Genomic DNA, 26,172 nt, shown 5'->3' with positions numbered 1-26,172 from the left:
TGCATTATTCATTCTGATCAATAAGGTAACCAAAATAATGCTAATGCTGTTCTAAATCGTATTTAATCTTATTATTTGATTTTCAAAGGTGGAAAGCCATCGAGTGGCCGCAAAGAATCATCAGACAGATGGAAGATATAACCAAACAGCTTGTTGAAGAAGAGGAGCGCTTCAAGAAGATCCAGATAGTTGACCAGGATGTGTTTGAGCAGCGCCTTGAAGCTCTGCAGGTCAGCTGAGCCATCTTTGATTCATTCATTCATTTTCTACCGCTTTCTGTCGCGCGAGTGCTGGAGCCTATCCTAGCTGTTTTTCCGTGAGAGGCAGGGTACACCCTGGTCTGGTCGGCAGCCAATCACAGGGCACATATAGACAAACAACCATTCACACTCACATTCATACCTATGGACAATTTGGAGTCGCCAATTAACCTAGCATGTTTTTGGAATGTGGGAGGAAACCGGAGTACCTGGAGAAAACCCATGCATGCAAACTCTACACAGAGATGGTCGAGGATGGAATTGAACTCGGGTCTCCTAGCTGTGTGGCCTAGGCGCTAACCACTCAACCTTGATTCATTCATTCATTCATTCATTTTCTACCGCTTTTTTCTCACGAGGGTCATACCTATGGACAATTTGGAGTCGCCAATTAACCTAGCATGTTTTTGGGAGGAAACCGGAGTACCCGGAGAAAACCCACGCATGCACGGGGAGAACATGCAAACTCCACACAGAGATGGCCGAGGGTGGAATTGAACCCTGGTCTCCTAGCTGTGAGGTCTGCGCGCTAACCACTTATCCGCCGTGCTGCCCTTGATTCATTCAGTCTTTTTAAAATTCTTACTTCTTATCCTGGTCGGGTTCATGTTTTGGCAGGATGCACGCTGGAGTGGTCACAGGCCCAATTAGACAATCAACCATTAACACTCACAATAATTAACAATAATTAACAAAAATTAATTCACCTATTGTATTGTTTTGAATCAGTTTCAGTAAGCCGGTTTGTCTTAGTTTAAGTCCACCTCCGCTTTCTGTGTAGATGTTGGTTGGCAAGTTCACGGCTTATTCGGATGTCGATCATGCCACTGAGGTGGCCAATGAGGTGAAGCGTGTAAGCAAGGAACTGAAAGAGTGCCAGGCTCTCGCTCAGACCTACAACACCAGAGAACGTTTGTTCGGTTCTCCTGTCACTAATGTGAGTAAAACAGCATGCAAAATATAAGTGATATAAGTACTATAATAATAATAATAATGATCTCTTAAATATATCATTGTCCATTTTTCAGTATGATCGCCTGCAAAGAATGGCAAAGGAATTCCAGCCGTTCTATGACCTCTGGACCACGACCTACAATTGGATCCATCGGCATGAGGGTTGGCTGAGCGACCCGCTCACTAACATTGACCCCGAGCTGCTTGAGCGCAATGTTACAGAAGCTTTAGATACGATGCATAAATGTATCAAACAGTTCAAAGATAATCCCGGTGAGTCACGCTGATCACTCTTCAAACTTGATAGACGTGTGTTTATCACTGACCTGCTTCAGCTATGTTCTGCTTTACTAGACTGCCAAATGGTGGCATCCGTCATCCTGGCAAAGATTGAGGCCTTCGGTCCTAACGTTCCTCTGGTTCAGGGTCTGAGGAACCCGGGGATGAGAAGTCACCACTGGAAGGCTCTTTCAGATACCATTGGGATAAAAGTTGTGCCCAAAGCCAATCTTACCTTGTCTCGCTGCTTAGAAATTGGCCTACAAAATCACATGGATGCAATAACTCAAGTAGCTGAGACGGCTGGGAAAGAGTACATCATTGAACAGGTAGCTCAGTCATTTAAGTTTATGATAGTAACATTAAAGCGGGGAGCCATTCATGCAGAAGTAGGAATAAACTGAGACAGTTATGCTAATTCACATTATCAACCTCTCTTCCTCTAGGCCCTGGATAAGATGAAACATGAATGGTCCGGAATTGTCTTCGATCTGATGTCTTACAAAGACACCGGCACCTACATCCTGAAGAGTCCTGATGAAGCATTGCAGCTACTGGATGACCATATTGTCATGACGCAAAGCATGTCTTTTTCACCCTATAAGAAGGCCTTTGAGGCCGAAATCAACAAATGGGAGAGCAAACTCAGAACAACTCAAGTAAACTCCATAATGCACAATCCGGGTTCAAATATTTTAGGTCTGTTGTGAGTAACATCGTACTCATGCTGTGCTACTGCCCTCTTGTGATGCTTGCAGGACGTGCTGGAAGAGTGGCTGCTCTGTCAGGGATCATGGCTCTACCTGGAGCCTATCTTCAGCTCGGATGATATCAATGAACAACTGCCCGTGGAAGGACAGAGATACCAACAAATGGAAGAAATATGGAAAAGGATTATGAGAAATGCTTATGAGAGCCCAAAAGTTAGTCTGAATGAAAACAAAAATGATATTTCTGTTTTAGAGTCAATTTTACAGCTTGCTAATCTGTTTTTGTTTTTGTTTTGTTTGCATACAGATCATTGAGTTCTGCCCTGGTCCACATCTGCTGGACAAACTGAAAAAGTGTAACATACTTTTAGAACAAGTTCAGAAGGGTCTCAGCGAATACTTGGAGATAAAGCGAGACGCCTTTCCAAGGTAACCCCCTCTCTCAAAATAACAAGAACTACCACTCAACCAAAGTTAAGCAGTCTAAAATTGTGTTGCTTCTGAAAACAGAGGAACAGCTTCATGAGGAATATTGAATTTTGTTTATATTCAGAATCTATATTATATATATTATAATCCTGTTTTGTTTGTATTATTGAATATTGTAACTATTGGATATCGATGCCGATTGAAGTGAACACTGCACAAAGTAACAGCAAATCTTTGTTTGTAGGTTCTACTTCCTGTCAGATGATGAGCTTCTGGAGATTCTATCTCAGACCAAAGATCCCACTGCTGTACAGCCACATTTGCGCAAATGCTTTGAGAACATTGCACGGGTAGGTTTTTGTTTGTTTGTTTTTTTTAAACATTAGTTTCTTTCAGTATTTGAACCATCTATAACAACTGGAAACACATCTGAGACTGTCGCTGTTGCGTTTCAGCTTAAATTCCAGCCAGATCTATTGATCACACATATGTACTCCGGGGAAGGAGAGGAAGTGAAGATGACTCTGACTGTTTCACCCGCTGGGAATGTGGAGGATTGGCTGAGGGATGTGGAAAGATCTATGAAGGCTACAGTTAGGGATTACATTGAACGCTCACTTAAAGTTTACCCGCAGGTCTGTGAATTTAAGTGTTTATGTTTACCATCTACAGCTCTTATATACGTATGTACCCTCTTGATGTCTCAGGAACCTCGTGAAAAGTGGGTTTTATCCTGGCCTGGGCAAGTGGTGATAGCCGGCTGTCAGGTCTTCTGGACGTTGGAGGTGTCAGAGGCTTTGGAGGAAGGGGACTTGGCCGACCGTCTTTATCCTCAGCTGCAGACACAGGTGCAGAACTGTGAAAACATATTATGTGCCATGTGTGTAGTTTTGCAGCAAGTTCCTGTAAACATACACACCACAGGATATACTTATAGGTTATCACATGGTTTGTCTGGACAAACAAATCATGACAAATCATGTGATGATCTTATTATCACATACTATTTGATCATGAGCTTATTATCACGTACTATTTAATCAAAAGACCATTTTGTTTCCAGAAAATGTTCAGTTTATTACATGTATTATATCTAAACAGTGTAAACACAAACAATTGCAAAAATATTTCAACAATAATATTTTATCAACAGTCTTATCTTATCAATGTCTGACAATTAAAGTTCCATTAATCAAGTTTGGGTTTTTTGGTGACTGGAGAAGCACTAGGCACTAAGCACTCGTGTGCTGTTCTCTGATTGGTTGTTTCACGGGCGCGATACCAGAGCAGCGTGCTCTGAGTGGACAGCTACGGGGGCTGATACTGGACATGGTTAAACTCTATATTTTATCAGTATCACTGCCCTGGGCTTTGACACAGTATCATTTCGGCCTTTTCCCGTATCATTCATGGGCGGTTTCTAGGGTACAGGGCCAATTAATACTGTAGTATGTGATAATAAGGTTGTACCGTTTTATCTGTGTGTGAAGTTGGGAAACTTGGTGCAGCTGGTGAGAAGCGGCGTGTCGAAAATGCAGCGAGCAGTGTTGTCTGCCCTCATTGTCATTGAGGTGCACGCTAAAGATGTCGCAGCCAAACTGGTGGAGCAGGCGGTGTCAAGCGTCAATGACTTTGAATGGATTAGTCAGCTCAGGTCTGTTCAGTTTGCTGCTTTTACTCATTAATTAGAAGTCGGTATAACGCAAGATATTTATGTGGGAATAATTTGCCTGTAGATATTACTGGGCCAGAGAGGACCTGTACATCCGAGCGGTGAATGCGGAGTTCCTGTATGGATATGAGTACCTTGGAAACTCTGGGCGACTTGTCATCACCCCACTCACTGACAAGTATGCTACGTCTCCCATAGACTGCTTTTATCTCCCTGGTGTATTTATGGCTTTACTTCAAAATCCTATTTAATTATACCTTTCTTAGATGCTACCTGACCCTGACTGGAGCTCTGCACCTCAAGTTTGGAGGCGCTCCCGCAGGTCCAGCCGGCACAGGAAAGACAGAAACCACTAAAGATCTGGGAAAGGCTCTCGCCATCCAAACAGTGGTCTTTAACTGTTCTGACCAGTTGGATTTTATGGCAATGGGCAAGTTCCTCAAAGGCTTGGCAAGGTGGGTAGTTGTACTTCTTTTTTAACTGAAATTCATTCATTTTCTACCGCGTTTTCCTCACGAGGGTCGCGGGGGTGCTGGAGCCTATCCCAGCTGTCTTCGGGCAAGAGGCGGGGTACATCCTGCACTTGGTCGCCAGCCAATCACAGGGCACATATAGACAAACAACCATTCACACTCACATTCATACCTATGGACAATTTGGAGTGGCCAATTAACCTAGCATGTTTTTAGAATGTGGGAGGAAACCGGAGTACCCGGAGAAAACCCACGCATGCACGGGGAGAACATGCAAACTCCACACAGAGATGGCCGAGGGTGGAATTGAAACCTGGTCTCCTAGCTGTGAGGTCTGCGCGCTAACCACTAGACCACCGTGCCGCCCATTTTAACTAAAATATTAACCAAAAATTATCAATGAATGTGATTCAATGTCATGTCAATGTTAAGACTTATGTCTTGTTGCTGGTCTTGTGCAGCTCTGGTGCCTGGGCGTGTTTTGATGAGTTTAATCGTATTGATGTTGAGGTGTTGTCTGTGGTGGCACAACAGATCACCACAATACAAAAGGCCCAACAACAAAGGGTGAGATGCTGCTTTATTAGAAACCAACTGAGTTTCAAACTTTATGTCAAATTGACTTGAAGTTCAATAAATAATGATTCAATTCTATATTCTGTTTACAGGCAGAGAGGTTTGTTTTTGAGGGTTCCGAGATCCCACTTGTCCCTTCCTGCGCTGTGTTCATTACCATGAATCCTGGTTATGCAGGCCGCACAGAGTTGCCAGACAATCTCAAGGTTTGAAATGCCGATTTAATTTATGAGGATGATGTGATGCAGAGAGAAAGCAGCCACAAAATAGAATGATCTCTCATTGCAGGCCCTGTTTCGTCCAGTAGCCATGATGGTCCCGAACTTTGCCATGATTGCTGAGATCTCATTGTACTCGTTTGGTTTCAGCGATGCCAAAGTCCTCTCTCAGAAGATAACCAGCACATTCACGCTCTCATCTGAACAGCTTAGCTCTCAGGTGAGGTTGAGGAATAGAAACTTCTGGATTTGTTTCAATATATACCCTTTTGAAAACCGGTCCGTTTATAACCCATCCATCCATTCATCATCGCGGGGGTATGTGGGAGCCTATCCCAGGTGACTTTGGGCGCCAGTCAATCGCAGTCATTCACCCTGATTCATACCAATGGACAATTTAAAGTTGCCAATAAACCTAACATGGATGTTTTTGGAATATGGGAGGAAACTGGAGTACAAACTCCACCCAGAAATGCCCAACAGTGATTTTAACTCATCATCCGGATTTCCTGACTGTGTGGCCAACATGCTAACCACTCTCATAACCAAAGACACAATGTCCAAATAAGAATGTTCAAAAATGTTCCAAAACCTGCACAAAAATGACTCCAAAAGTTTAAAATGCATATATTTTCAGGAAAAATGTTTCATCTAAAGTAGTGAGAACTTGGGGAATTTGAACCTCCGTTGTGCATGACGTCCCCCATTTTATGAGACTTCAACTCTGCAAGCGTCAGAGGATTAACACATGTTGTGCTTTTTGGAAACACTCATTCAAAAAGCCGCCCACACGGCAGCCTCTCAGGAATTACGTCACCTGCAGCAGAGTACTTCGTAATTGAAACTGTCAGATAGATACTAATTTAACAATTTGTTTATTCTTACACTATTTTAGTTGGCAATCACTGCATCATACTAATGAGATGTGTGTGATCACATTGTATTGTGCAGATGTAATACATACAACGAGTGCAACCTGGGGAGACAGAGCATTTTCCATCGTGGCCCCCAACCACTGGAACTCTTTGCCCCATTCACTCCGTGCTTGCCTCGACCTTCCCACCTTTAAAAAACAACTCAAAACCCACCTGTTTAAATCCGTTTTTAATGTCTAACTTTTTATACCTGACTGCGGTGCCCCGCCCCGCTTTTAGCGTTGTTTTTAGCTCTGATTGAATGTATGGATATTGTATTTTAATGCATCGTTTACTCTGTTTTTACTCAACTCTATTTTTATTTCTTTTTTTTCTCTACTGTGAAGCGTATTTGAGTACTCTGAAAAAGCGCTATGCAAATAAAATGTATCATTATTTTTTATTATTATTTCTAATCAATTTTCTCCATGTTCAGGATCACTATGATTTTGGAATGAGGTCTGTGAAATCTGTCATCTCAGCTGCTGGGAATCTGAAAAGAGAAAATCCTAATATGAATGAGGTTTGGAGGAAAAAAATCCCAAAACAGTTCATTGTGCAACTTTGAAATACTAAATAATCCCACCTACTCCCAGGAGTTGATCTGCCTGCGTGCCATCAAAGATGTCAACGTACCGAAATTTTTACGAGAGGACCTGAAGCTCTTTAATGGCATTGTGTCCGACCTTTTCCCAAAGACAAAACAGGAGCCAATTGATTACGGCACACTTGAAGAATCCATGCGTAATATATGCTGTAAAATGAACCTAAAAGATGTGAATGGTTAGTATTTACACTACATACTTTTATCTGTTGTGGAGTAGGTTTATTACTGTTTTATATGATTACAGAATACATCGGTAAATGTATTCAGCTGTATGAGACTACTGTGGTGAGACATGGCCTTATGTTGGTGGGACCCTCCGGATCAGGTAAAACCAAGGTAAGTCTTTGTGCTGTTTTCTTTGTAGAATGATTTTTTATAAATATTATCATTTTTGTCACCTTTTAGTGTTATGAGGTTCTCGGTGCGGCGATCACAGCTCTAAAGGGTCAGCCCTCTGTCAGCGGTGATTTGTATGAGGCAGTTCAGACCTATGTGCTCAACCCCAAGTCGATCACCATGGGGCAGCTGTACGGGGAGTATGACTTGCTCACTCATGAGTGGTAAGTAAAACTTTTCTTGGCATTAAGTATAAAACATGGAATACCTACAATAATGTTGTCGCAACCATTCCAGGACAGACGGCATCCTCTCATCTTTAATCCGGATGGGTACATCAGTAATGGACAATGATAAAAAGTGGTACATGTTTGATGGTCCTGTAGATGCTGTTTGGATTGAGAACATGAACACTGTGCTGGATGACAACAAAAAGCTTTGCCTTAGTTCTGGAGAAATCATCAAGCTCTTGGATGTATGGTGAAATATTTTTAGAGTTTTGATTCTGTCATGTCTACCGGACAGAGTGTACTCAGGCAAGTTATGTCCTCCTCCTGCAGACCATGACTATGATGTTTGAGGTGCAGGACTTGGCTGTGGCATCACCGGCTACGGTGTCTCGCTGCGGTATGATCTACCTAGAGCCCAGTGTTTTGGGCCTTGTCCCCTTTACAGAATGTTGGCTCAGGCAGATCCCCAATATCTTGACACAATTCACAGAACAACTCACTTCCCTGTTTGAGAGGTTCTTGCAGGTGAGAATGGAGAGAACATAAGACCACCAAGGCATCTTCGTTATATACTGTATGTTCTACTGTATGTTTTTTTTTCCCCCATGTTTAAACAGGACTCGATCAATTTTGTTCGCACATCAGTAAAGGAGGTCATCACGTCACTCGACAGCAATCTGACCTGTAGTCTTCTCAAACTTATGGACTGTTTCTTCAATCCATTCAACTTTAATGAGGTTTGTATGCGACAATAATAATGTACTCATATTGAAGATGTGCTTCGCATGAACGCTCAATAAATACTACTTTGGAAAACCTGATCAAAATATAGCCTGCATGTCAAACTTTTAATGGAAAAATGATGTCCATGCAACAAATACCCTGGTGCTGTACTACAACACGGCGTAGTCCACCTTTTATCACCTGCGGTATTAGATAGCTTCCATGCAACCCTTAATAGATTCATTTATTAATGGATGTCACTACGGCCAGCCCAGTGTCCTATTGTCAACATTTTTGAGCCCAAATCAACCACTGCTATATGATGTGATGTCTAATATGTTATGATTTTTGTGTAATAATAATAATAATGATTATATACCATAATGCAATATTTTCTTTAATATGTCATCTTTCACAGGAAATTTCAACTGTCTGCTAAACATTTGCAGCATTTCTTGAAATGCTGGCCACAGTAAAGAGCAGCAATAATGCAATATTTTCTTTAATATGTCATCTTTCACTTTGTAAAGCTTGCAAAATTGGCATTTGTGACATGTATTTTCTCACAGGAAATTTGAACTGTCTGACAAACATTTGCAGCATTTCTTGAAATGCTGGCCGCATTAAAGAGCAGCAATTCTTTTGTGATGACTTTCTGCGAACACAACTTATTTTTGCTGTTCCGTGTGTACTTATTTTGCCAAACATCCCAGTGAATGTTGACTGTCGGAGCAAAGGCTGTGCATCTCGATGTGTTGGGTTTTTTTTTTTGAGTTGGGCAAGTTTGTTTTGTTGAATTTTATGGAATAAATTCGGCATATTTCTTTGTTACCTTGCTCATATAATCAATATTCTAACATTGCTCCTCATGTGGCACAACACTTCTGTGAAACGTTTCGGTGCTGAACCAGTGCACACAATAGAGTAACCCCCTTCCTCCTTGTAATATTTTCTTGATTAACTCAATTTTACATCTCAGTTTTTCAAAAATAACATGCACCAACCAGAGCTCTTTGTGTCTCTTAGGATGACAAACCGCCACCCCGAAATAAACTGGAGCGTGTGAATGAGCTGATTGAGCCTTGGTTCATTTTCTCCCTGGTGTGGAGTGTCGGTGCCACAGGAGACGGTCCCAGTGGCCAGCGCTTTAGTGCCTGGCTCAAAAACAAGATGGTCGAAGAAAAGGTCGCATCCACATCTCTGCTTTTGCGTCACATTGTCGGATTATGTCATAGTGAATGTAAGTTAATGTAACTGTTTTTTCGCTTCAGGTTCATTTGTGTTTTCCAGAAGACGGTCTGGTGTATGACTACAGGCTTGATGACGCAGGGATAACTCGTTGGAATGACGAGGAAGAGGATAACAAGAACAGACAGGTGAACAGTTCACGTTGAACAGAAAGATTTAAGACATTACAGAGATGTATTGCATATAAATTGTTTGTTATCTGTATCCAACAGGTTCAGTGGGTCAACTGGGTGAATGATGCAAAGAGTGTTTTAATCACTCCAGATACAAGTTATTCCGACATCATTGTTCCCACTGCGGACACAGTGAGAATGACTTTCCTCATGGATATGCTTTTGTCCAATATGAAGCCTGTAAGTCCATGAATGCTTTCATTTCAAATATACAATAGTAAAAAAAATGGTAGATATACAATGCTGTCTTAGGTTGGCACGGCGGTCGAGTGGTTAGCGCACAGACCTCAGAGCTAGGAGACCAGGGTTCAATTCCACCCTCCATCTCTGTGTGGAGTTTGCATGTTCTCCTCGTGTATGCGTGGGTTTTCTCCGGGTACTCCGGTTTCCTCCAACATTCCAAAAACATGCTAGGTTAATTGGGTAAAATGTTAATTGACTCCAAATTGTCCATAGGTATGACTGTGAATGGGCTCACTACTAGGAGAACCGAGTTCAATTTCACCCTTGGCCATCTCTATGTGGAGTTTGCATGTTCTCCCCGTGCATGTGTGGGTTTTCTCCGGGTACTCCGGTTTTCTCCCACATTCCAAAAACATGCTAGGTTAATCGGCGACTCCAAATTGTCCATAGGTATGAATGTGAGTGTGAATGGTTGTTTGTCTATATGTGCCCTGTGATTGGCTGGCCACCAGTCCAGGGTGTACCCCGCCTCTCGCCCAAAGACAGCTGGGATAGGCTCCAGCACCCCACGCGACCCTCATGAGGAAAAAGCGGTACAAAATGAATGAATGAATGAACAATGCTGTCATCTGTTTTTATGTATGATTAGAAAATGAATGAATGAATGAATTAATAAATATCTTTCACTGATATATTTGTATTTTTTGTCAACCAGTTGCTTTGTATTGGGCCCACTGGCACAGGAAAGACACTTGCCTTGGCTGACAAGCTGCTAAAAAATATGCCCGGGCAATACATCACACACTTCCTCATGTTCTCAGCCCGCACATCAGCCAACCAGACTCAAGATTTTATAGACAGCAAGCTCGATAAAAGGTAGGCTTTTCCAATAGACAAACTAAATATTACTAACCAGCCATTTGTAACTCAACATTTGAATTGCTAATTGCTAGGCGGAAAGGTGTATTTGCGCCTCCGAAGGGCAAGTACTTCATCTTCTTTATTGATGATCTAAACATGCCAATGTTGGAGACCTATGGCGCCCAGCCCCCCATTGAACTGCTACGGCAGTGGATGGACCACGCTGGCTGGTATGACAGGAAGCAGATTGGTGAGTATGATCGTGCACATTTATGTTATTAGTCCTAAAATACTACTCTATAATGAATTTTTAGACCAATAATATCTACCCAATGCTTGGAAGATGACATAAGTTTGTGTTTAGTTGTGATACATTCATACTTCTTTTCTTTTGTGCCTTCTCACAGGGGCTTTTAAGCAAATAGTGGATATCAATTTTGCCTGCGCCATGGGCCCGCCAGGTGGAGGACGGAACCCCATCACACCACGCTTCACACGCCACTTTAGTTTTCTATCCTTCACTGAACTGGAGGATGCCAGCATGAAAAAGATTTTCTCTACAATTCTTGGCGGGTGGATGAGTGAGTCGGTGGTGCCACTTGTGCATTAGTTGTAGTTGTTGAGTTTCTAATTCTGTGTATTTTCTCTTTTAGATGGAAGCATGAGTAAAAAGAATCCAGGAAGTAAGTCAATCCTACCTGAACCATTTTGTAAACATTTTCCAGTAGTCTTGTCTGTTAAATTACATGTTCTAAACTAATAAGTCCGGTACACTGCAACCAACTTTTTCTGATTTTTGTCAAATTATCATTGTTGACAGGATCGGTGCCAGAAATTGTGCCACTGAAAGACGCAATCGTCAAAGCCACTATCCACGTCTACACAACGATTTGCTCTCAGCTTCTCCCAACTCCTGCAAAATCCCATTACACATTCAACCTCAGAGACCTGTCCAAGGTCTTCCAGGGGGTCCTCATGGCCGAGACCACAATGGTGGAGGTAGGTAGTACTACACAAAACTTAATATGCACTAGTGGTGAAACACAGACTACCAGTACTAACAACTAATGTTAAGAAAATCATTAAACAGTGATTATTCATTCATTCATTTTCTACCGCTTATCCTCATGAGGGTCGTGGGAGGTGCTGGAGCCTATCCCAGCTGTCTTTGGGTGAGAGGCGGGTCACACCCTGGACTGGTCGCCAGCCAATCACTGGGCACATATAGACAAACAACCATTCACACTCACATTCATACCTATGGACAATTTGGAGTTGCCGATTAACCTAGCATGTTTTTGGAATGTGGGAGGAAACCGGAGTACCCGGAGAAAACCCACGCATGCACGGGGAGAACATGCAAACTCCGCACATAGATGGCCGAGGGTGGAATTGAACTCGGTTCTCCACTCGTGATTAATGATGGCATAAGGTGTTTATAGTTAACACGACTTTGCTTGGTCTTAGAACAAAGAAATGCTGCTTCAGCTGTGGTACCACGAGAACTGCAGAGTTTTCCAGGACCGTTTGGTGTGTGTGGAAGACAGGGACTGGTTCAACAGCCTCCTTAAGGATTGTATTGAAGAGTTTGGCTGCAAGTACGACGACGTCGTGCCATGCCAGCCTGTCTTATATGGAGATTTCATGATTCCCGGTGCACTCCACAAAGTTTACACATTCATAGAAGACAAAGAAAAGGTGAGTGAAAATGCTACTGAGTCGAATGTTATTCATAAGCAGAGAATCAATTGTTGTGTGTCTTACCAGCTCTCATGTTATGTTGATATTTTCTAGTTGGAAGATGTTATGGTGGAGTACATGGAAGACTACAACCAAAACTGCACGCCCAAGATGAAGCTTGTGCTCTTCATGGATGCCATCCAGCACGTGTGCCGAATCAGTCGTGTCCTGCGCCAGCCGCTCGGCAATGCCCTCCTGCTTGGCGTCGGTGGCAGCGGACGACAGTCCCTTACAAAGCTTGCCTCATATATGTGAGAACCCTTCATTTCCCTCCACATTAATGAGATAAACACAAAAAACTGCATTATCTTGTATTGACATATTTTCATAGATAGTAACATTTCAGCAGCTGTTCACGCAGCTTGAGGTTTATTTTTCTCCAACTTCCATATTGTGGCCTTAAAAAGTGTTCCTCTTCATATTTAGATCCGAGTATAAGTGTTTCCAGATTGAGCTGTCCAAGAACTATGGTCAACTTGAGTGGCGGGAGGACATTAAAAGCATCATGCTGAAGGCTGGCATCCATAACCAGCAGATCACCTTTCTGTTTGTGGATACACAGGTTATCACTTTTCTACATTGCATATGTATCAAAATATGAACTGTCTTTACATATAATTCCAAAGTATCACATCTGAAATATTAATTAATTGCATTATTTACTCACCAGATTAAAAGTGAGTCATTCCTGGAAGATATCAACAGCATTTTGAACTCCGGTGATGTTCCCAACTTGTATGCATCAGACGAACAAGAACGCATCCTGGCAGCAATGAAGCCAGTGGTGCAAGAGCTGGCTCAGCAGCCAACCAAATCCAATCTTATGGCCGCCTACCTTAAAAGAGTCCGTAGCAACATCCACACTGTACTCTGCATGAGGTTAGTGGTCTCTTTTTATTGATTTTTTTTTAAATTAATTTCCCGTGCTCACATTCTTCCCCATTTTATTGTTTGTAGTCCTATCGGGGAGGTGTTTCGTGCACGACTGAGGCAGTTTCCCTCACTGGTAACATGTTGCACCATAGACTGGTTCAGCGCTTGGCCCGATGAGGCTCTGCAAGCTGTGGCAATGTCATTTCTTAATGAGCTACATGAGCTCGATGCTAGCCCCGATGTAATGGATGGACTGGTAAGGACGCTGCTTGTGTTTTTCTTTGTCATAAAAAAAACTGCTAATCAGCGAGCATTTCATTTCATTCCAGACAAATATGTGCATGAAGATCCACCAAAATGTAGCCAGCAAGTGTCAGCAGTTTCTTGCTGAGCTTTCTCGACAAAACTATGTCACACCCAAGAGCTACCTGGAATTACTCAACATCTTCTCGGATCTGATTGGACGCAAGAAACAGGAGCTGTGCCGTGCTAGGAAGCGCATGAGCACTGGTCTGGACAAGGCAAGGCCTCAAATTCATTTTGGACCATCACACCTTTGGGGGAGGGGAGAGGTGTTTATATGTGTAAATATTCTTTATTAGTAGCCTTTTGGGACTAAGGTTGTTGTCCTGATTCTACAGCTTCTTAGCACAGCAGAGGATGTGAGTAAAATGCAAGAGGAGCAGGAGTCGATGAGACCTCTTTTGGAGGAGGCTGCAAGGGAAACCGAGGTCACAATGGAGACCATCAAAGTAAGAAAATGTGTGATGAGTGCGATGCACTGTATTGGGGTGTTTGCTGATAAACCAATTGAGCTTTTCTATTTTACCATGGCAGAAAGACTCTGTGATTGCAGAGGAGACCCGAAAGTCGGTGCAAGAAGAGGAAGCCAAAGCTACAGAGAAAGCCCGTGTAGCAGGAGAGATTGCCAGCGATGCGCAGAGAGACCTGGATGAGGCGTTGCCGGCGCTCGAGTCTGCTCTCACCAGCCTCAAGTCACTCAACAAGGGAGACGTCACTGAGGTCACAGACTATGATCTGGATGTGGAAGCTACTCAACCTTATTCATATTGAATTATATTACTGTTGTTCATAGGTGCGTGCCCTGCAACGCCCTCCTCAAGGGGTGAAGTTGGTAGTTGAGGCTTTGTGCATCATGAGGGAAGTCAAACCTAAGAAGGTGGCTGGAGAAAAACCCGGAACCAAGGTTGATGACTACTGGGAACCTGGCAAGGTTTTGCTGCAGGATCCTGCTAAGTTTCTGGATAGCCTTTTTAACTATGATAAGGTAAGAATATACATTTAGTATATTCACTATTTCAAAATTGTAATCTGATTAAACACAGATTAAGTAATTAATCATAATTAATCACCATCAGCAACTATGTCTGAAATATGCCAATTTTTACTGTATTTAATAAGAAATATAAATGACAGCAAATGATAATTTATATCTTTATGTATTAACAGCTCCAAATGAACTGACTATGTCAATCAAGCTAAAAGATACCACACATGTCTCAAAATCTATTTGTGTAACACTTAACACCAACTATTATGATGAGCAATGAGGGGTTGCATTCACAGACATCACGTAATTTAAGGAAAATCTATTTTTTTTCAGTGTCATTTACAGCATACTTAAATTGTACATCTGAATTAACCATTTCCCCCCCAAATATTCAATTTTGATATTATTATTTTAAATGGTTCTAGCTTTAAAATGAGATAAAGGTATACTGTAAATAAGAAAAAACATCAGTATGACCCAAAGTTTGTGATAGGAGTAAATTCACTTTACTAATATGCATAGTAGGATGTCACCAGGCTCCCTGTCTCCACCATACCCAACAATCTCATCAAAATGTCTGATCGACTTGTTAGACTCTTCCTCACCCCTCGCACGCAAACACAGCCATCATCATTATTAAGATTTACAACGGGATCTTGAACACTACTGCTGCCTTTACATTACATTTAAAGTAATATCAGTTTGTGATGATAGGTGTCAATATTAATTTGAAGTGTATCATCGTTGATGTAGATCTAATTCAGCCAAATTATACTTTATTGTTTACTGTTTATTGTGGTTGTAGGAACTTCATTTAATCAAACTAGGTAGAGATACTGTATTGTCGGAATGTTTTATGTCCACCATTTCATGTTTCAGGATAACATTCCAGAAAGAGTGATTACTCTAGTGCAGCCCTACATAGATAATGAAGAATTCCAACCAGCTGCCATTGCCAAGGTTTCCAGAGCCTGTACTTCAATTTGCCAGTGGGTCCGAGCCATGCATCTTTATCACTTTGTAGCAAAGGCCGTTGAGCCTAAACGGGTAAAACCTAAATTATTGTCCTTTTTGTGAATTTGACACTGTAAGAATATTATCTAAATATGCATATTGTGTATATTTGAACAGCAAGCTCTCCAAGCAGCCCAGGCGGAATATGATGAGTCCCAGAGGAGTTTGAAAGCCGCTAAAGAAATGCAGGAGGCAGTGGAGAGTGGTATCGTTGCACTGCAAGTCAAGTACCAAGACTGCTTGGCCAAGAAAAATGAACTGGACCACAAGTTTCAATTGTGTGAGATACGCCTTGTTCGGGCAGATAAGGTCAGAGCAAAATCAACACCGTTGTGATGTGATTGAATTAGAATTACTGTACAGTGTTTTTTGTTTATAACGGGGGGATAGGTTCCCAAAATAGCCCTCAGTACGTGAAATCCGTGAAATAGCCAACTTAATTTTTTTACAATTATTATACACATTGTAAGGCTATAAAACTTCTCACCATTACCATTTTCTCACATTTTTTTTTGTTTAAACACTCTCAAAGTTCAAATTTCGTTTGACACAAGAAATTATTAAGGGACTCACATGTATTTCACTTCTTTTACCGTGTCTCTTTGTCCTTGCTCCGTTACACTGTAGTGTTTTTGTATCCTTGTTAAAACATATTGATCCTGTTCACATATTTTCTTCCTCCTCGCCTCCTTTTTGAACCGATGATTCATTTATTCCGTAATGGCGCCCCACATCCGCCACTTCTACTTTCAAGTTCAACTTTTTGTGCTTACTGTGCCTTTTGGGTTGCAGGACATTTTGTCAGAATTGTGTGTTTTGTCAGGGAGAAAACTTGCAACAAAAAGTTCTGATTGGTCCATATTGATTAGTCTCTGCTGTCTTTCAGCTTATAGCTGGACTGGCAGATGAGAAAACACGCTGGAAAGATACTGTGCAACATCTGGAATATATGGTCAATAATGTCTCAGGTGATGTATTACTATCTGCCGGATATGTAGCGTACCTGGGACCCTTCACGGTAAGCAGGTGTCTCCACTGAAGAAAAAAATGGATCTATATTTTAACGTTTAGTTAATGATTTGAATATTTGTGTTCCAATTTTATGTGTGTGTGTGTAGGGAGAGTACAGGGCTGCCTTGGCAGAGGAGTGGCTGCGATCTTTCAAGGAGCTAAACGTTCCACACACTGATGCGCCCAATCTCATGACCACCCTTGGTGATCCCGTCAAGATTCGCTCCTGGCAGGTCAGAATCTATCTTGTGATTTCTCTTTTGAAGTATGACATATGTAATGTTTTATTTTATGAACAGCTATCAGGATTGCCTAAGGATAACCTTTCGGTGGAGAATGGTGTGATCGCCCAGTATTCTCTCCGCTGGGCTCTTTTTATTGATCCTCAAGGACAAGCCAACTCGTGGATCAAAACCATGGTATGTTCGATATGTACTTTTAACTGTATCATTATTGAAGATATTCTGCACCAGATGTCTTAAAATGGTAGATTCTATCTGTTTTTGTCTTTCTCTGTCATCCAGGAGAAGGACAGTGGACTGGAGATTATAAAGCTCAGTGACCGGGATTTCCTACGCAGTCTCGATAATGCAATTCGCTTTGGTAAACCCTGCTTACTTGAGAATGTAGAAGAAGAACTGGACCCTGCTTTAGAACCTGTACTGTTACAGCAGGTAAATACTCCATGTATGACTGTACATCAATACCACTATACTGTATGACGGTCCGCCACACTGCTGAACTTTCCTGTTTGGCCCTTTAGACATTTAAAGAGCAAGGCACCTTAAAACTGAAGCTGGGTGATTCTACCATTCCCTATCACAAGAGCTTCAAGTTCTACATCACTACTAAGCTACCAAACCCGCACTACTCTCCGGAAATTTCCACTAAAGTCACCCTTATCAACTTCACGCTGTCACCAAGGTAATACACCTTGAAATCAGATTCATTTATTTGTTTTTCTACCACTTGGGTGTGCTGGAGTGTAGGCAGACAAGCCAAAATACAAAGACGCAACCATTCATACCCCAAGCTGTGAGGCCAGCGCAGCACTCTATTTTATGCTTTTTAATATTAATGTGTTAATTTTGGCTTTCTTACTGAAATCCGGCAAATCGAAACAAATGTCAGGAAACGTCTTGTGTAATAAACAAACACATGATGCTTCTTGTACTGTGATGCCACTAGATGTATTTCACAAATAAACACTGTTTGTGCAAGTAGTGCAATATTTATGTATTTATTTATTTTATTTTATTTGGGCAAATATATGAAACATTACAGTGCATTTCTTACATCAATGAAAATATAACTTTCCATTATTTACATTTGTATTCAACTATCTGATCACAAGCCCAAAAGGAGTAGGCCGAAGCCAAAGCTTATAAATGCCTACCCCTTTTTGCAAGATATAATCATGTTCATGCCACAGTCTTGTTTTCCTCTGTTATTATTATCATTGTAATATTATTATTGTTATTATCATTATTATCATTATTGTTATAGTCTTTATCATTATTACCTTTATTATTGTTATTATAATCATCATCATCTTATTCTCAATATTTTGTCTCAAAAAATGAATCAACTAAAATAACAAGTTTTCCTACTATCTAGTAATGCTGGTAACTATACAATTTGTAAAGCTGCACATTTCTATGTGGCACAAACATCCGTTGAAGAATAACATGTAAAAGTAAAAAACTGTCATCCCTGTCTTGCTGATATCATCATCGCTAGAAAGAATAATGCTAATATCAGTGAATATTTTGTTTGTCTCCAGTGGTTTGGAAGACCAGCTTCTGGCCCAGGTGGTGGCGGCAGAGCGACCAGAGCTGGAAACGGCTAAGAACCAGCTGATAGTCAGCAATGCCAAAATGAAGCAAGAGCTGAAAGATATTGAAGATGAGATCTTGTTCCGTCTCAGTTCCACTGAGGGAAACCCTGTGGACAATCAAGAGCTCATTGAAGTGTTGGAAGCGTCCAAAGTCAAAGCTGCCGAGATCCAGGTTTGGTTCCGTTCTAGTAGTTTTATTCCTTTCAGAACTGAAAGCAAAAGCCCTGTAATCCTCATACGAACCACAGTAAGATACAGTCCTATTGGCTCATACCAACCACAGTTATTTCCACTGGTGAATGAATCACTGACTACTTAAGTAAATATTTTTGGCTTTGTTTACTTTTTTTGGCTAACACAAGTATTTTGTCTCCGTCAGGCCAAAGTGATTGTGGCAGAGGAGACAGAGAAGGACATAGACGCCACACGCCTGGAGTATGTGCCCGTCGCTGTGCGCACACAGATTCTCTTCTTCTGTGTCTCAGACTTGTCCAACGTTGATCCCATGTACCAGTACTCTCTGGAGTGGTTCCTCGGTATATTCATGGCGGGCATCACCAATGCCGAGAGAGCAGGTAGCTTTCAGTACGTATCAAAGATTCTGTTTGACAGTCTCCGCTCACTTTATTCTTACTGACAGACACGGTGGAGAAGCGAATCGACAACATCAATGAATACTTCACCTTCAGCCTGTACTGCAATGTGTGTCGCAGTTTGTTTGAGAAGCACAAACTCATGTTTGCGTTTCTCCTTTGTGCTCGCATTCTGATGAACGATGGGGAAATTGACATGGTGAGTAAACGAGGCGTTTGGTCCATCGTGTTTTTAGCACATTGAGGATTGGCTAAGTAGTTGCTTTTACTGGTAACTAGTTACTTTTGTAGTGGAGTACTTTTGTACCGTGCCCAACACCGTCTCTCGCACAGTGCAAATGTTGAACTAATCAACATGAACGACATCAATGTGCTTTTTCATTCATGTCAGGCTGAGTGGCGTTATCTGTTATCGGGCGGGATGGCCAGCCAGGAACTTCCCAACCCAGCCATAAGCTGGCTATCTGGTCGAGCCTGGAAGGACATCTTAGGCCTGAGTTCCCTGGAGACCTATAGCGACTTGGCATCGAGCTTTCACAAACATCTGGAAGGCTTCAAGAGCATTTTTGACAGCAATCTTCCTCACAGGCAAATATACACAGCAGCGACACACATTTCAGGAACGTGAACTGAAAGAAGGTGTCAATGTGTGTAACAAACTGTCCGGGTTGTGTTTGTCTGCATTCAGAGAGCCTCTCCCTGGAGAGTGGGATGGGAGGCTGGACAGCTTTCAAAAGCTGTTAGTTCTGCGATGCCTGAGGGCTGACTGTCTTGTTCAAGGCATACAGGACTTTGTGTCTGCAAAGCTTGGACAGCGCTTCATTGAACCTCAGGTAGCGTTGTGCTTCCTCTGTCCTTTATGGCTTGAAGTGCATGGCATTTGTAGTCATTACATGCTTTCCACATATGAAAAGGGCATCGTAGTAACCGGATTATCATAATAACCGGGTATCGTACTAACGGAACTAATTATATCATAAAAGACTAGAAATTTGCCGGGAAATTAAAATAGTATTGTAATAAGTAGTAATTCGTTATAACCGATATCGATATAACGAGACTTTACTGTATTTATATAGAACTGCAAAGAATAGATAGATAAATCAATGAAGACATGAAGGAAACATCTAAAAAATTGTGTTTTATGCAAGCAGCAATATCTACACTATGTATCTATGGTTTGATTCTCATTTACAATATCTTTCAACTAGACCTCAGACCTCGCTGTGGTCTTCAAGGAGTCTTCCCCCTCCTCTCCCCTCATCTTTGTTCTGTCTCCTGGCACTGACCCGGCTTCTGACCTCTATAAGTTTGCCGATGCGATGCACTTTTCCAAGAAAATGAGTGCCATCTCCCTAGGTCAAGGCCAGGTTAGAGACGTTGCTTCTCCTTGACACACTCAAAACATTGTGACTTAAATGTATGCTGTATGGAAAATCTACTTGTTTGGCGTCTGTTATCTTATTAACATCGGATCTCTACTGCATCCAGGGTCCCTTGGCTGAAGCCATGATGCGCACTGCCATGGACAGAGGTCAGTGGGTGTTCTTTCAGAACTGCCACCTGGCGCCCAGTTGGATGCCGTCACTGGAGAGTCTTATTGAGAACATTGACCTGAAGGTACTGTGGCGTCAATGGTTGTTTGTGTATACTATTTGTGTTCTGCGATTGGCTGGCAACCAGTCCAGGGTGTACCCTGCTTCTCGCCCCAAGTCAGCTGGGATAGGCTCCAGCATACCCGCGACCCTAACGAGGATAAGCGGTATAGAAAATGAATGGGTACTGGGGCGCTTATAATGTTTTCCTTTTGACACCACCACCTGTTCCTTCACTTTCTTTCCCATAGGTGCACAAAGATTTCCGTTTATGGCTCACAAGTCTCCCCAGCAATAGATTCCCAGTGTCCATTCTTCAAAATGGGACAAAGATGACCATTGAGCTACCCAAAGGCATCAAGGCCAATCTGCAGAAAACCTACCTGAAGCTCACAAATGATTTTATCACTTCATCCAACAAGGTGCGACTCTTACACTATTATGAGTTTAAAAACATTCCCTCTATGTTTCAGGAAATGGGTTGACTCAGTTCTTCTCTCCAGGTAGCACACTTGAAGTCGTTGCTCTTGTCTTTGTGTTTGTTCCACGGAATTGCTCTGGAGCGAAGGAAGTTTGGTCCTTTAGGCTTCAATATTCCATACGAGTTCACAGATGGCGATCTGAACATTTGCATCAGCCAGCTCAAAATGTTTCTGGACGAGTACCAGAATATTCCATATAAGGTAACTTCACTCAGCCTGTTGGAAATAAATGTACAACCATTGATTTGCCACTGACAAAGAGGTTATTTTTAATTCCTTTGGTTTGTCTCTTCAGTTATTTCCTATCATTGATCATGGTTCACATTCATAAATGTCACAAATGTCTCATTCATTGTCTCCACATCTGTCCAGGTTCTGAAATACACTGCAGGGGAGATCAATTATGGAGGCCGAGTGACAGACGAGTGGGACAGGCGCTGTCTTCTTAGTGTACTGGAAGACTTCTACTGTCCTGCTGTGCTTAGCGAGGAACATATTTACTCTGAATCTGGAGTTTACCGGCAGATTGAGACAAATGTGGATATCAAGGTGAGATTAGCATTTCAAATTTAATGTGCAAATACTTTCCGTATTTTCCGCATAATGTTATTTTCCAAGGTGTACACGTACTTTTACAATTCAAAGCCGTGCTTTTAATGCATAAATTGCCACTCGGGGTGGGTGCGTGGCATGTCATTTCTGACTTTAGGGCTACTTAGCATACATCCACAGTCTGCCCATCAATGACACACCTGAGATATTTGGTCTCCATGACAACGCTAACATCAGCTTTGCCCAGAATGAGACGTTTGCTCTGCTGGGAGCTGTGCTACGTCTCCAGCCTCGAACTGCATCCGCTGGAGGCAAGACCTTGGAGGAGGTGTTGAATTTGATCAATTCCTATTTAGTGTTGACTGCATTGCCTTTTTGTTGTCAATACATAGATAAATACTTAGTCATCTCCAAGAGAATATAATGTATTATAATGTATAATTTACTTGTACAACAGATAGTGGAGGAGATAGTAGCGGGCATCGTGGTGAGGGTCCCAAAGCCTTTTGATATTCAGGAGGTGATGGAAATGTACCCTGTACTCTATGAAGAGTCCATGAACACAGTCCTCATCCAGGAGGTCATCAGGTAACAACATACAGTATTCCTCTCCGTCATCTGTACTACTCATTCCCAATAAAATCAATGCATGAACAGCTCGCATCCTCCGGATTGTAGTATGCATTCAGCAAAGTACGGCCCGGGGAAAAAAGACCAGTACATTTACAAAAATAAATAAAGTCACAGTATTAGGAGAAAATATAGCATAAATTTGAAATATTAAAGGAAAAAAGTTGTAAAATGAGAAAGAAACAAAACAAATAATAAATTAGCTTTTTTTTTTTCAAATAGTCTGCTGCATTTTACATTTGAACGTCCATCCCATCCATTTCCTGTGCTGCTTGTCCTGGCTAGGTTCGCGAGGGTAAGCTGGAGCCTATCCCAGTGAACTTGGGGAGAGAGGCACATATAGACAAATAACCATTCACACTCACATTCATACCTATGGGCAATTTACAGTGTCCAATTAATTGAACATGCATGTTTTTGGTGGGAGTACCCGGAAAAAGCCCACGTACAGGGAGAACATATAAACTTCAGGATGTTTACTTTAAAAAAAAAATGAAAGTAACTCTGTCTTTTGTACTTTCCAGATATAACAATTTGCTAGCTGTCATCGCAAGGAGTCTGAATGATATTGTGAAAGCTCTGAAAGGTTTAGTGGTGATGTCATCAGAACTGGAGCTAATGGCTAACAGCTTGTATAACAACAGTGTTCCTGATATGTGGAAAGCCAAGGTAAGACACACACACTCACACACACACACACACACACAAATATCGTTTACAACCCTTCTGATTGTCTGGCTGATACAAGGGTCCATAGGTCAGATTGCCTGTCTTGGTTATGTTTCCCAGTTCCCCTTTTCATTCATTCCCCAGTCTTGGGGATGAAAAGTTGTATCTATCACAAAATTGGACAGTTTATGAGAATCGATTTAATCAATTTCTATTGTTTTCATAATACACATGCTAAACAGAGACACTGAGGGGCACCCCGTGAGCTAGTAAGGGGTGTTTGGTTCCTTGCTCAATTGCATCTCGGCAGCGCTCAGGAAATGATTCAGTGGGTGGATTTCATTTCCTTTTTTTTTTTGCAAGCTCCCTTTTTGCTTTTCTTTGCGGTTTACATCTTAGCTCCTCCCATAAGGAGACTCCATTGAGAATTTGAATAAATCACTCTGAAGAATAAGAGAGGACTTTAAGTTCAGGCTTGTTGCCAATTTCTTGTTAAGGAAAGGCATTAGACGATGAAATACTACATGCAGTAACCATAAACTAGCTCAAGTATAAATATCACTCTGTCAATGTGTCTACCCTGCTCCACCATGGATGTAAAAGAGATTTCTTCCCTGACCGGGAATCGAACCCGGGCCGCGGCGGTGAAAGCGCCGAATCCTAGCCACTAGACCACCAGGGATTGAGTGTTCATGTCTCCCCTATTTAGGCGTACCCCTCTCTGAAGCCTCTGGCATCCTGGGTGTCCGACCTGCTTCAGAGGATCAGTTTTCTTCAGGGATGGATCTCTAATGGCATTCCGCCTGTATTCTGGATCAGCGGCTTCTACTTCCCTCAAGCCTTTCTCACCGGAACCTTGCAGAATTATGCTCGGCGCTTCGGCATCTCCATAGACACTATTGGATTTGACTTTGAGGTAGCTGCATGTTGACTCTAAATTATCCATAGGTATGAATGTGAGTGTGAATGGTTGTTTGTCTATATGTGCCCTGTGATTGGCTGGCGACCAGTCCAGGGTGTACCCCGCCTCTCGCCCAAAGTCAGCTGGGATAGGCCCCAGCATACCACCGCCATCCAAGTGAGGATAAGCGGCATAGAAAATAGATGGATGGCTATGTTAGACTTCTCCGAAATGAGTTGTTTATTTGAAAGTTATGGTAATATGTCTGTTTGTCCTCTCAGGTTGTGTTGAAAGCAGTGTCTGATATAAATGAGAAACCAGACACAGGCTGTTACATCAATGGCTTATTCATCGAGGGTGCTCGCTGGGATAATGATGCCGCTCAGCTCACAGAGTCCAGACCTAAGGAGCTCTACACGGAAATGGCTGCCATTTGGCTTATCCCCACACCAAACCGGAAAGCTCCGACCTCTGGGATCTACATCTGCCCCATCTACAAGACCTTAACACGTGCTGGTCAGTATACTATTAAGCATAACTGTTCTGCTCATCACCCTCGGCCATCTCTGTGTGGAGTTTGCATGTTCTCCCCGTGCATGCGTGGGTTTTCTCCAGGTACTCTGGTTTCCTCCCACATTCCAAAAACATGCTAGGTTAATTGGCGACTCCAAATTGTCCATAGGTATGAATGTGAGTGTGAATGGTTGTTTGTCTATAATGTGCCCTGTGATTGGCTGGCGAACAGTCCAGGGTGTGCCCCGCCTCTCGCCCGAAGACAGCTGGCATAGGCTCCAGCACCCCCGCGACCCTTGTGAGGAAAAAGCGGTAGAAAATGAATGAATGAATGAACAAAACAGTAAAAATAAGAACACCTCCTTTGTCCCCTTACGCTGGAAGAGGTGTTGCAAGGGAAGAGGAGGCAGTCTTTTTGGTAGGTTCAAAGGTCGCGGTGTTAGAGCGCCTGGGACCAGGTGCGACATGCAGCCAATGCTCGTCCACTGAGCATTTTACAAAAAGCTAATTTAATGTCACTTTCACTTTTTGTTTCTTGGGCGGCTGCCCCCAGAAGCATCTGACTCATGCTTTGGGGGACCATACATAATGGAGGGTTAAGTTATTGGAACTTAGTCCTCGTGAGTGCTGCCATCACTAGGGAGCTGCGGTTCATTGAGGGAGTGGAGGAGTGGAATAAGTTTCCAGTCACAATCTATGTTGTGTTATTTTCAGAGGATAGTAAATCTATACTGCATTCTATACTGTACACAGTCGACACTAAGTTAAATCCAAGTTTTACTTCTAATAAAAATGGTTGCGGTACTCACCTTTGTGAGATACTATAATGAGTTTAGGTTATTACCATGTCTAAGTGCGGGTACTGCTCAGGTTGGATCTCCTTGTAGTGGTTTGTATTACTCACCCCAAAATAGACAGCAGTCAGCTCGTATCGTATTTCATGAAGGCCCAGAAAGTGGAGCTCTGTATTTTCCATCCTAAGCACTCAGCCGTCACCTCGTGTTGTCACGTCGGTCTGTGCGGAAGCCAAACTCTTAGAACAGAAGAAGAACAGCGAGCAGTTTGACCATCCGGTTTATGTCACTGAAGTCCTCATCTGTTTTTTACAGGCACCTTGTCTACTACGGGTCATTCTACCAACTATGTGATTGCAGTGGAGCTGCCAACAGATCATACCCCGGGACACTGGATCAAACGGGGAGTGGCCCTCATTTGTGCTTTGGATTATTGAAAACACACTACGGCCATTAGTTGGTGTGTTTTAATATTGTTTTTTTCACAGCAATAATAAATAGGGCAGCCTACAATTAGCATTACCTTGATACCATTTTGTAGAGGAGTGGTGCCGCCCGGTCCAAGAACTGTGACAGTTTGGTGAGGATCTGGATAAAGGTGTGGATAGAGGAGTTACACTGTACTGTACTGTACTACTATGGTCATAGGTCCTATGGTTCTAGGCAGGACTCGAGACTAAGATTAAGATATGCCTTTATTCGTCCCTCAGTGGGGAAATTTGTAGGCATCGCTAAACACTAAACAGCGCTTATGACTTGTTTTACAGCTACTTGTTAGGACTCGGATATTTCCACTTCATGAATTTGGACTTGACTCGACCTATCTTGTCT

The 26,172-nt window shown here is 42.3% G+C and overlaps 1 protein-coding gene and 1 non-coding gene across 2 annotated transcripts in view; one reads left to right on the top strand and one right to left on the bottom strand.

Moving 5' to 3' along the window:
• Positions 1-25,951, top strand: part of dnah1 (dynein, axonemal, heavy chain 1) — a 32,224-nt gene extending 6,273 nt beyond the window's left edge. The window contains exons 16-78 of the mRNA XM_058079478.2: positions 89-230; positions 1,042-1,197; positions 1,289-1,487; positions 1,569-1,822; positions 1,940-2,152; positions 2,252-2,416; positions 2,511-2,632; positions 2,877-2,982; positions 3,088-3,267; positions 3,340-3,480; positions 4,123-4,286; positions 4,369-4,482; positions 4,571-4,759; positions 5,239-5,344; positions 5,446-5,559; positions 5,642-5,791; positions 6,922-7,008; positions 7,082-7,268; positions 7,337-7,428; positions 7,498-7,652; positions 7,726-7,903; positions 7,989-8,183; positions 8,276-8,395; positions 9,408-9,566; positions 9,653-9,757; positions 9,842-9,982; positions 10,701-10,861; positions 10,939-11,096; positions 11,254-11,427; positions 11,500-11,529; positions 11,667-11,845; positions 12,314-12,544; positions 12,641-12,837; positions 13,013-13,148; positions 13,257-13,465; positions 13,544-13,715; positions 13,789-13,980; positions 14,101-14,211; positions 14,297-14,482; positions 14,556-14,747; positions 15,630-15,797; positions 15,882-16,073; positions 16,651-16,782; positions 16,883-17,008; positions 17,075-17,194; positions 17,300-17,449; positions 17,539-17,699; positions 18,559-18,784; positions 18,992-19,187; positions 19,253-19,404; positions 19,597-19,793; positions 19,894-20,038; positions 20,417-20,575; positions 20,697-20,825; positions 21,052-21,222; positions 21,304-21,483; positions 21,655-21,831; positions 21,992-22,162; positions 22,292-22,422; positions 22,989-23,133; positions 23,843-24,049; positions 24,316-24,550; positions 25,657-25,951. Of these exons, the coding sequence (XP_057935461.2) occupies positions 89-230; positions 1,042-1,197; positions 1,289-1,487; positions 1,569-1,822; positions 1,940-2,152; positions 2,252-2,416; positions 2,511-2,632; positions 2,877-2,982; positions 3,088-3,267; positions 3,340-3,480; positions 4,123-4,286; positions 4,369-4,482; positions 4,571-4,759; positions 5,239-5,344; positions 5,446-5,559; positions 5,642-5,791; positions 6,922-7,008; positions 7,082-7,268; positions 7,337-7,428; positions 7,498-7,652; positions 7,726-7,903; positions 7,989-8,183; positions 8,276-8,395; positions 9,408-9,566; positions 9,653-9,757; positions 9,842-9,982; positions 10,701-10,861; positions 10,939-11,096; positions 11,254-11,427; positions 11,500-11,529; positions 11,667-11,845; positions 12,314-12,544; positions 12,641-12,837; positions 13,013-13,148; positions 13,257-13,465; positions 13,544-13,715; positions 13,789-13,980; positions 14,101-14,211; positions 14,297-14,482; positions 14,556-14,747; positions 15,630-15,797; positions 15,882-16,073; positions 16,651-16,782; positions 16,883-17,008; positions 17,075-17,194; positions 17,300-17,449; positions 17,539-17,699; positions 18,559-18,784; positions 18,992-19,187; positions 19,253-19,404; positions 19,597-19,793; positions 19,894-20,038; positions 20,417-20,575; positions 20,697-20,825; positions 21,052-21,222; positions 21,304-21,483; positions 21,655-21,831; positions 21,992-22,162; positions 22,292-22,422; positions 22,989-23,133; positions 23,843-24,049; positions 24,316-24,550; positions 25,657-25,778 (10,054 nt within the window). The 3' untranslated portion in view covers positions 25,779-25,951. The remainder of the gene's footprint in view (positions 1-88; positions 231-1,041; positions 1,198-1,288; positions 1,488-1,568; positions 1,823-1,939; positions 2,153-2,251; positions 2,417-2,510; positions 2,633-2,876; positions 2,983-3,087; positions 3,268-3,339; positions 3,481-4,122; positions 4,287-4,368; positions 4,483-4,570; positions 4,760-5,238; positions 5,345-5,445; positions 5,560-5,641; positions 5,792-6,921; positions 7,009-7,081; positions 7,269-7,336; positions 7,429-7,497; positions 7,653-7,725; positions 7,904-7,988; positions 8,184-8,275; positions 8,396-9,407; positions 9,567-9,652; positions 9,758-9,841; positions 9,983-10,700; positions 10,862-10,938; positions 11,097-11,253; positions 11,428-11,499; positions 11,530-11,666; positions 11,846-12,313; positions 12,545-12,640; positions 12,838-13,012; positions 13,149-13,256; positions 13,466-13,543; positions 13,716-13,788; positions 13,981-14,100; positions 14,212-14,296; positions 14,483-14,555; positions 14,748-15,629; positions 15,798-15,881; positions 16,074-16,650; positions 16,783-16,882; positions 17,009-17,074; positions 17,195-17,299; positions 17,450-17,538; positions 17,700-18,558; positions 18,785-18,991; positions 19,188-19,252; positions 19,405-19,596; positions 19,794-19,893; positions 20,039-20,416; positions 20,576-20,696; positions 20,826-21,051; positions 21,223-21,303; positions 21,484-21,654; positions 21,832-21,991; positions 22,163-22,291; positions 22,423-22,988; positions 23,134-23,842; positions 24,050-24,315; positions 24,551-25,656) is intronic.
• On the bottom strand, positions 23,744-23,815 carry trnae-cuc (transfer RNA glutamic acid (anticodon CUC)). Its single transcript has one exon. It is a non-coding gene; the product is annotated as a tRNA-Glu (tRNA).
• Positions 25,952-26,172: the final 221 nt, after the last annotated feature.

Source organism: Doryrhamphus excisus, linkage group LG11 (genome assembly GCF_037039965.1).
Source record: "Doryrhamphus excisus strain RoL-2023G ecotype Guam linkage group LG11, RoL_Dexc_Guam_v1.1, whole genome shotgun sequence".
NCBI classification, from domain to species: domain Eukaryota; kingdom Metazoa; phylum Chordata; class Actinopteri; order Syngnathiformes; family Syngnathidae; genus Doryrhamphus; species Doryrhamphus excisus.
Note: the sequence above shows the minus strand (reverse complement) of the source record. Positions and strands in the feature narration are given on the sequence as shown.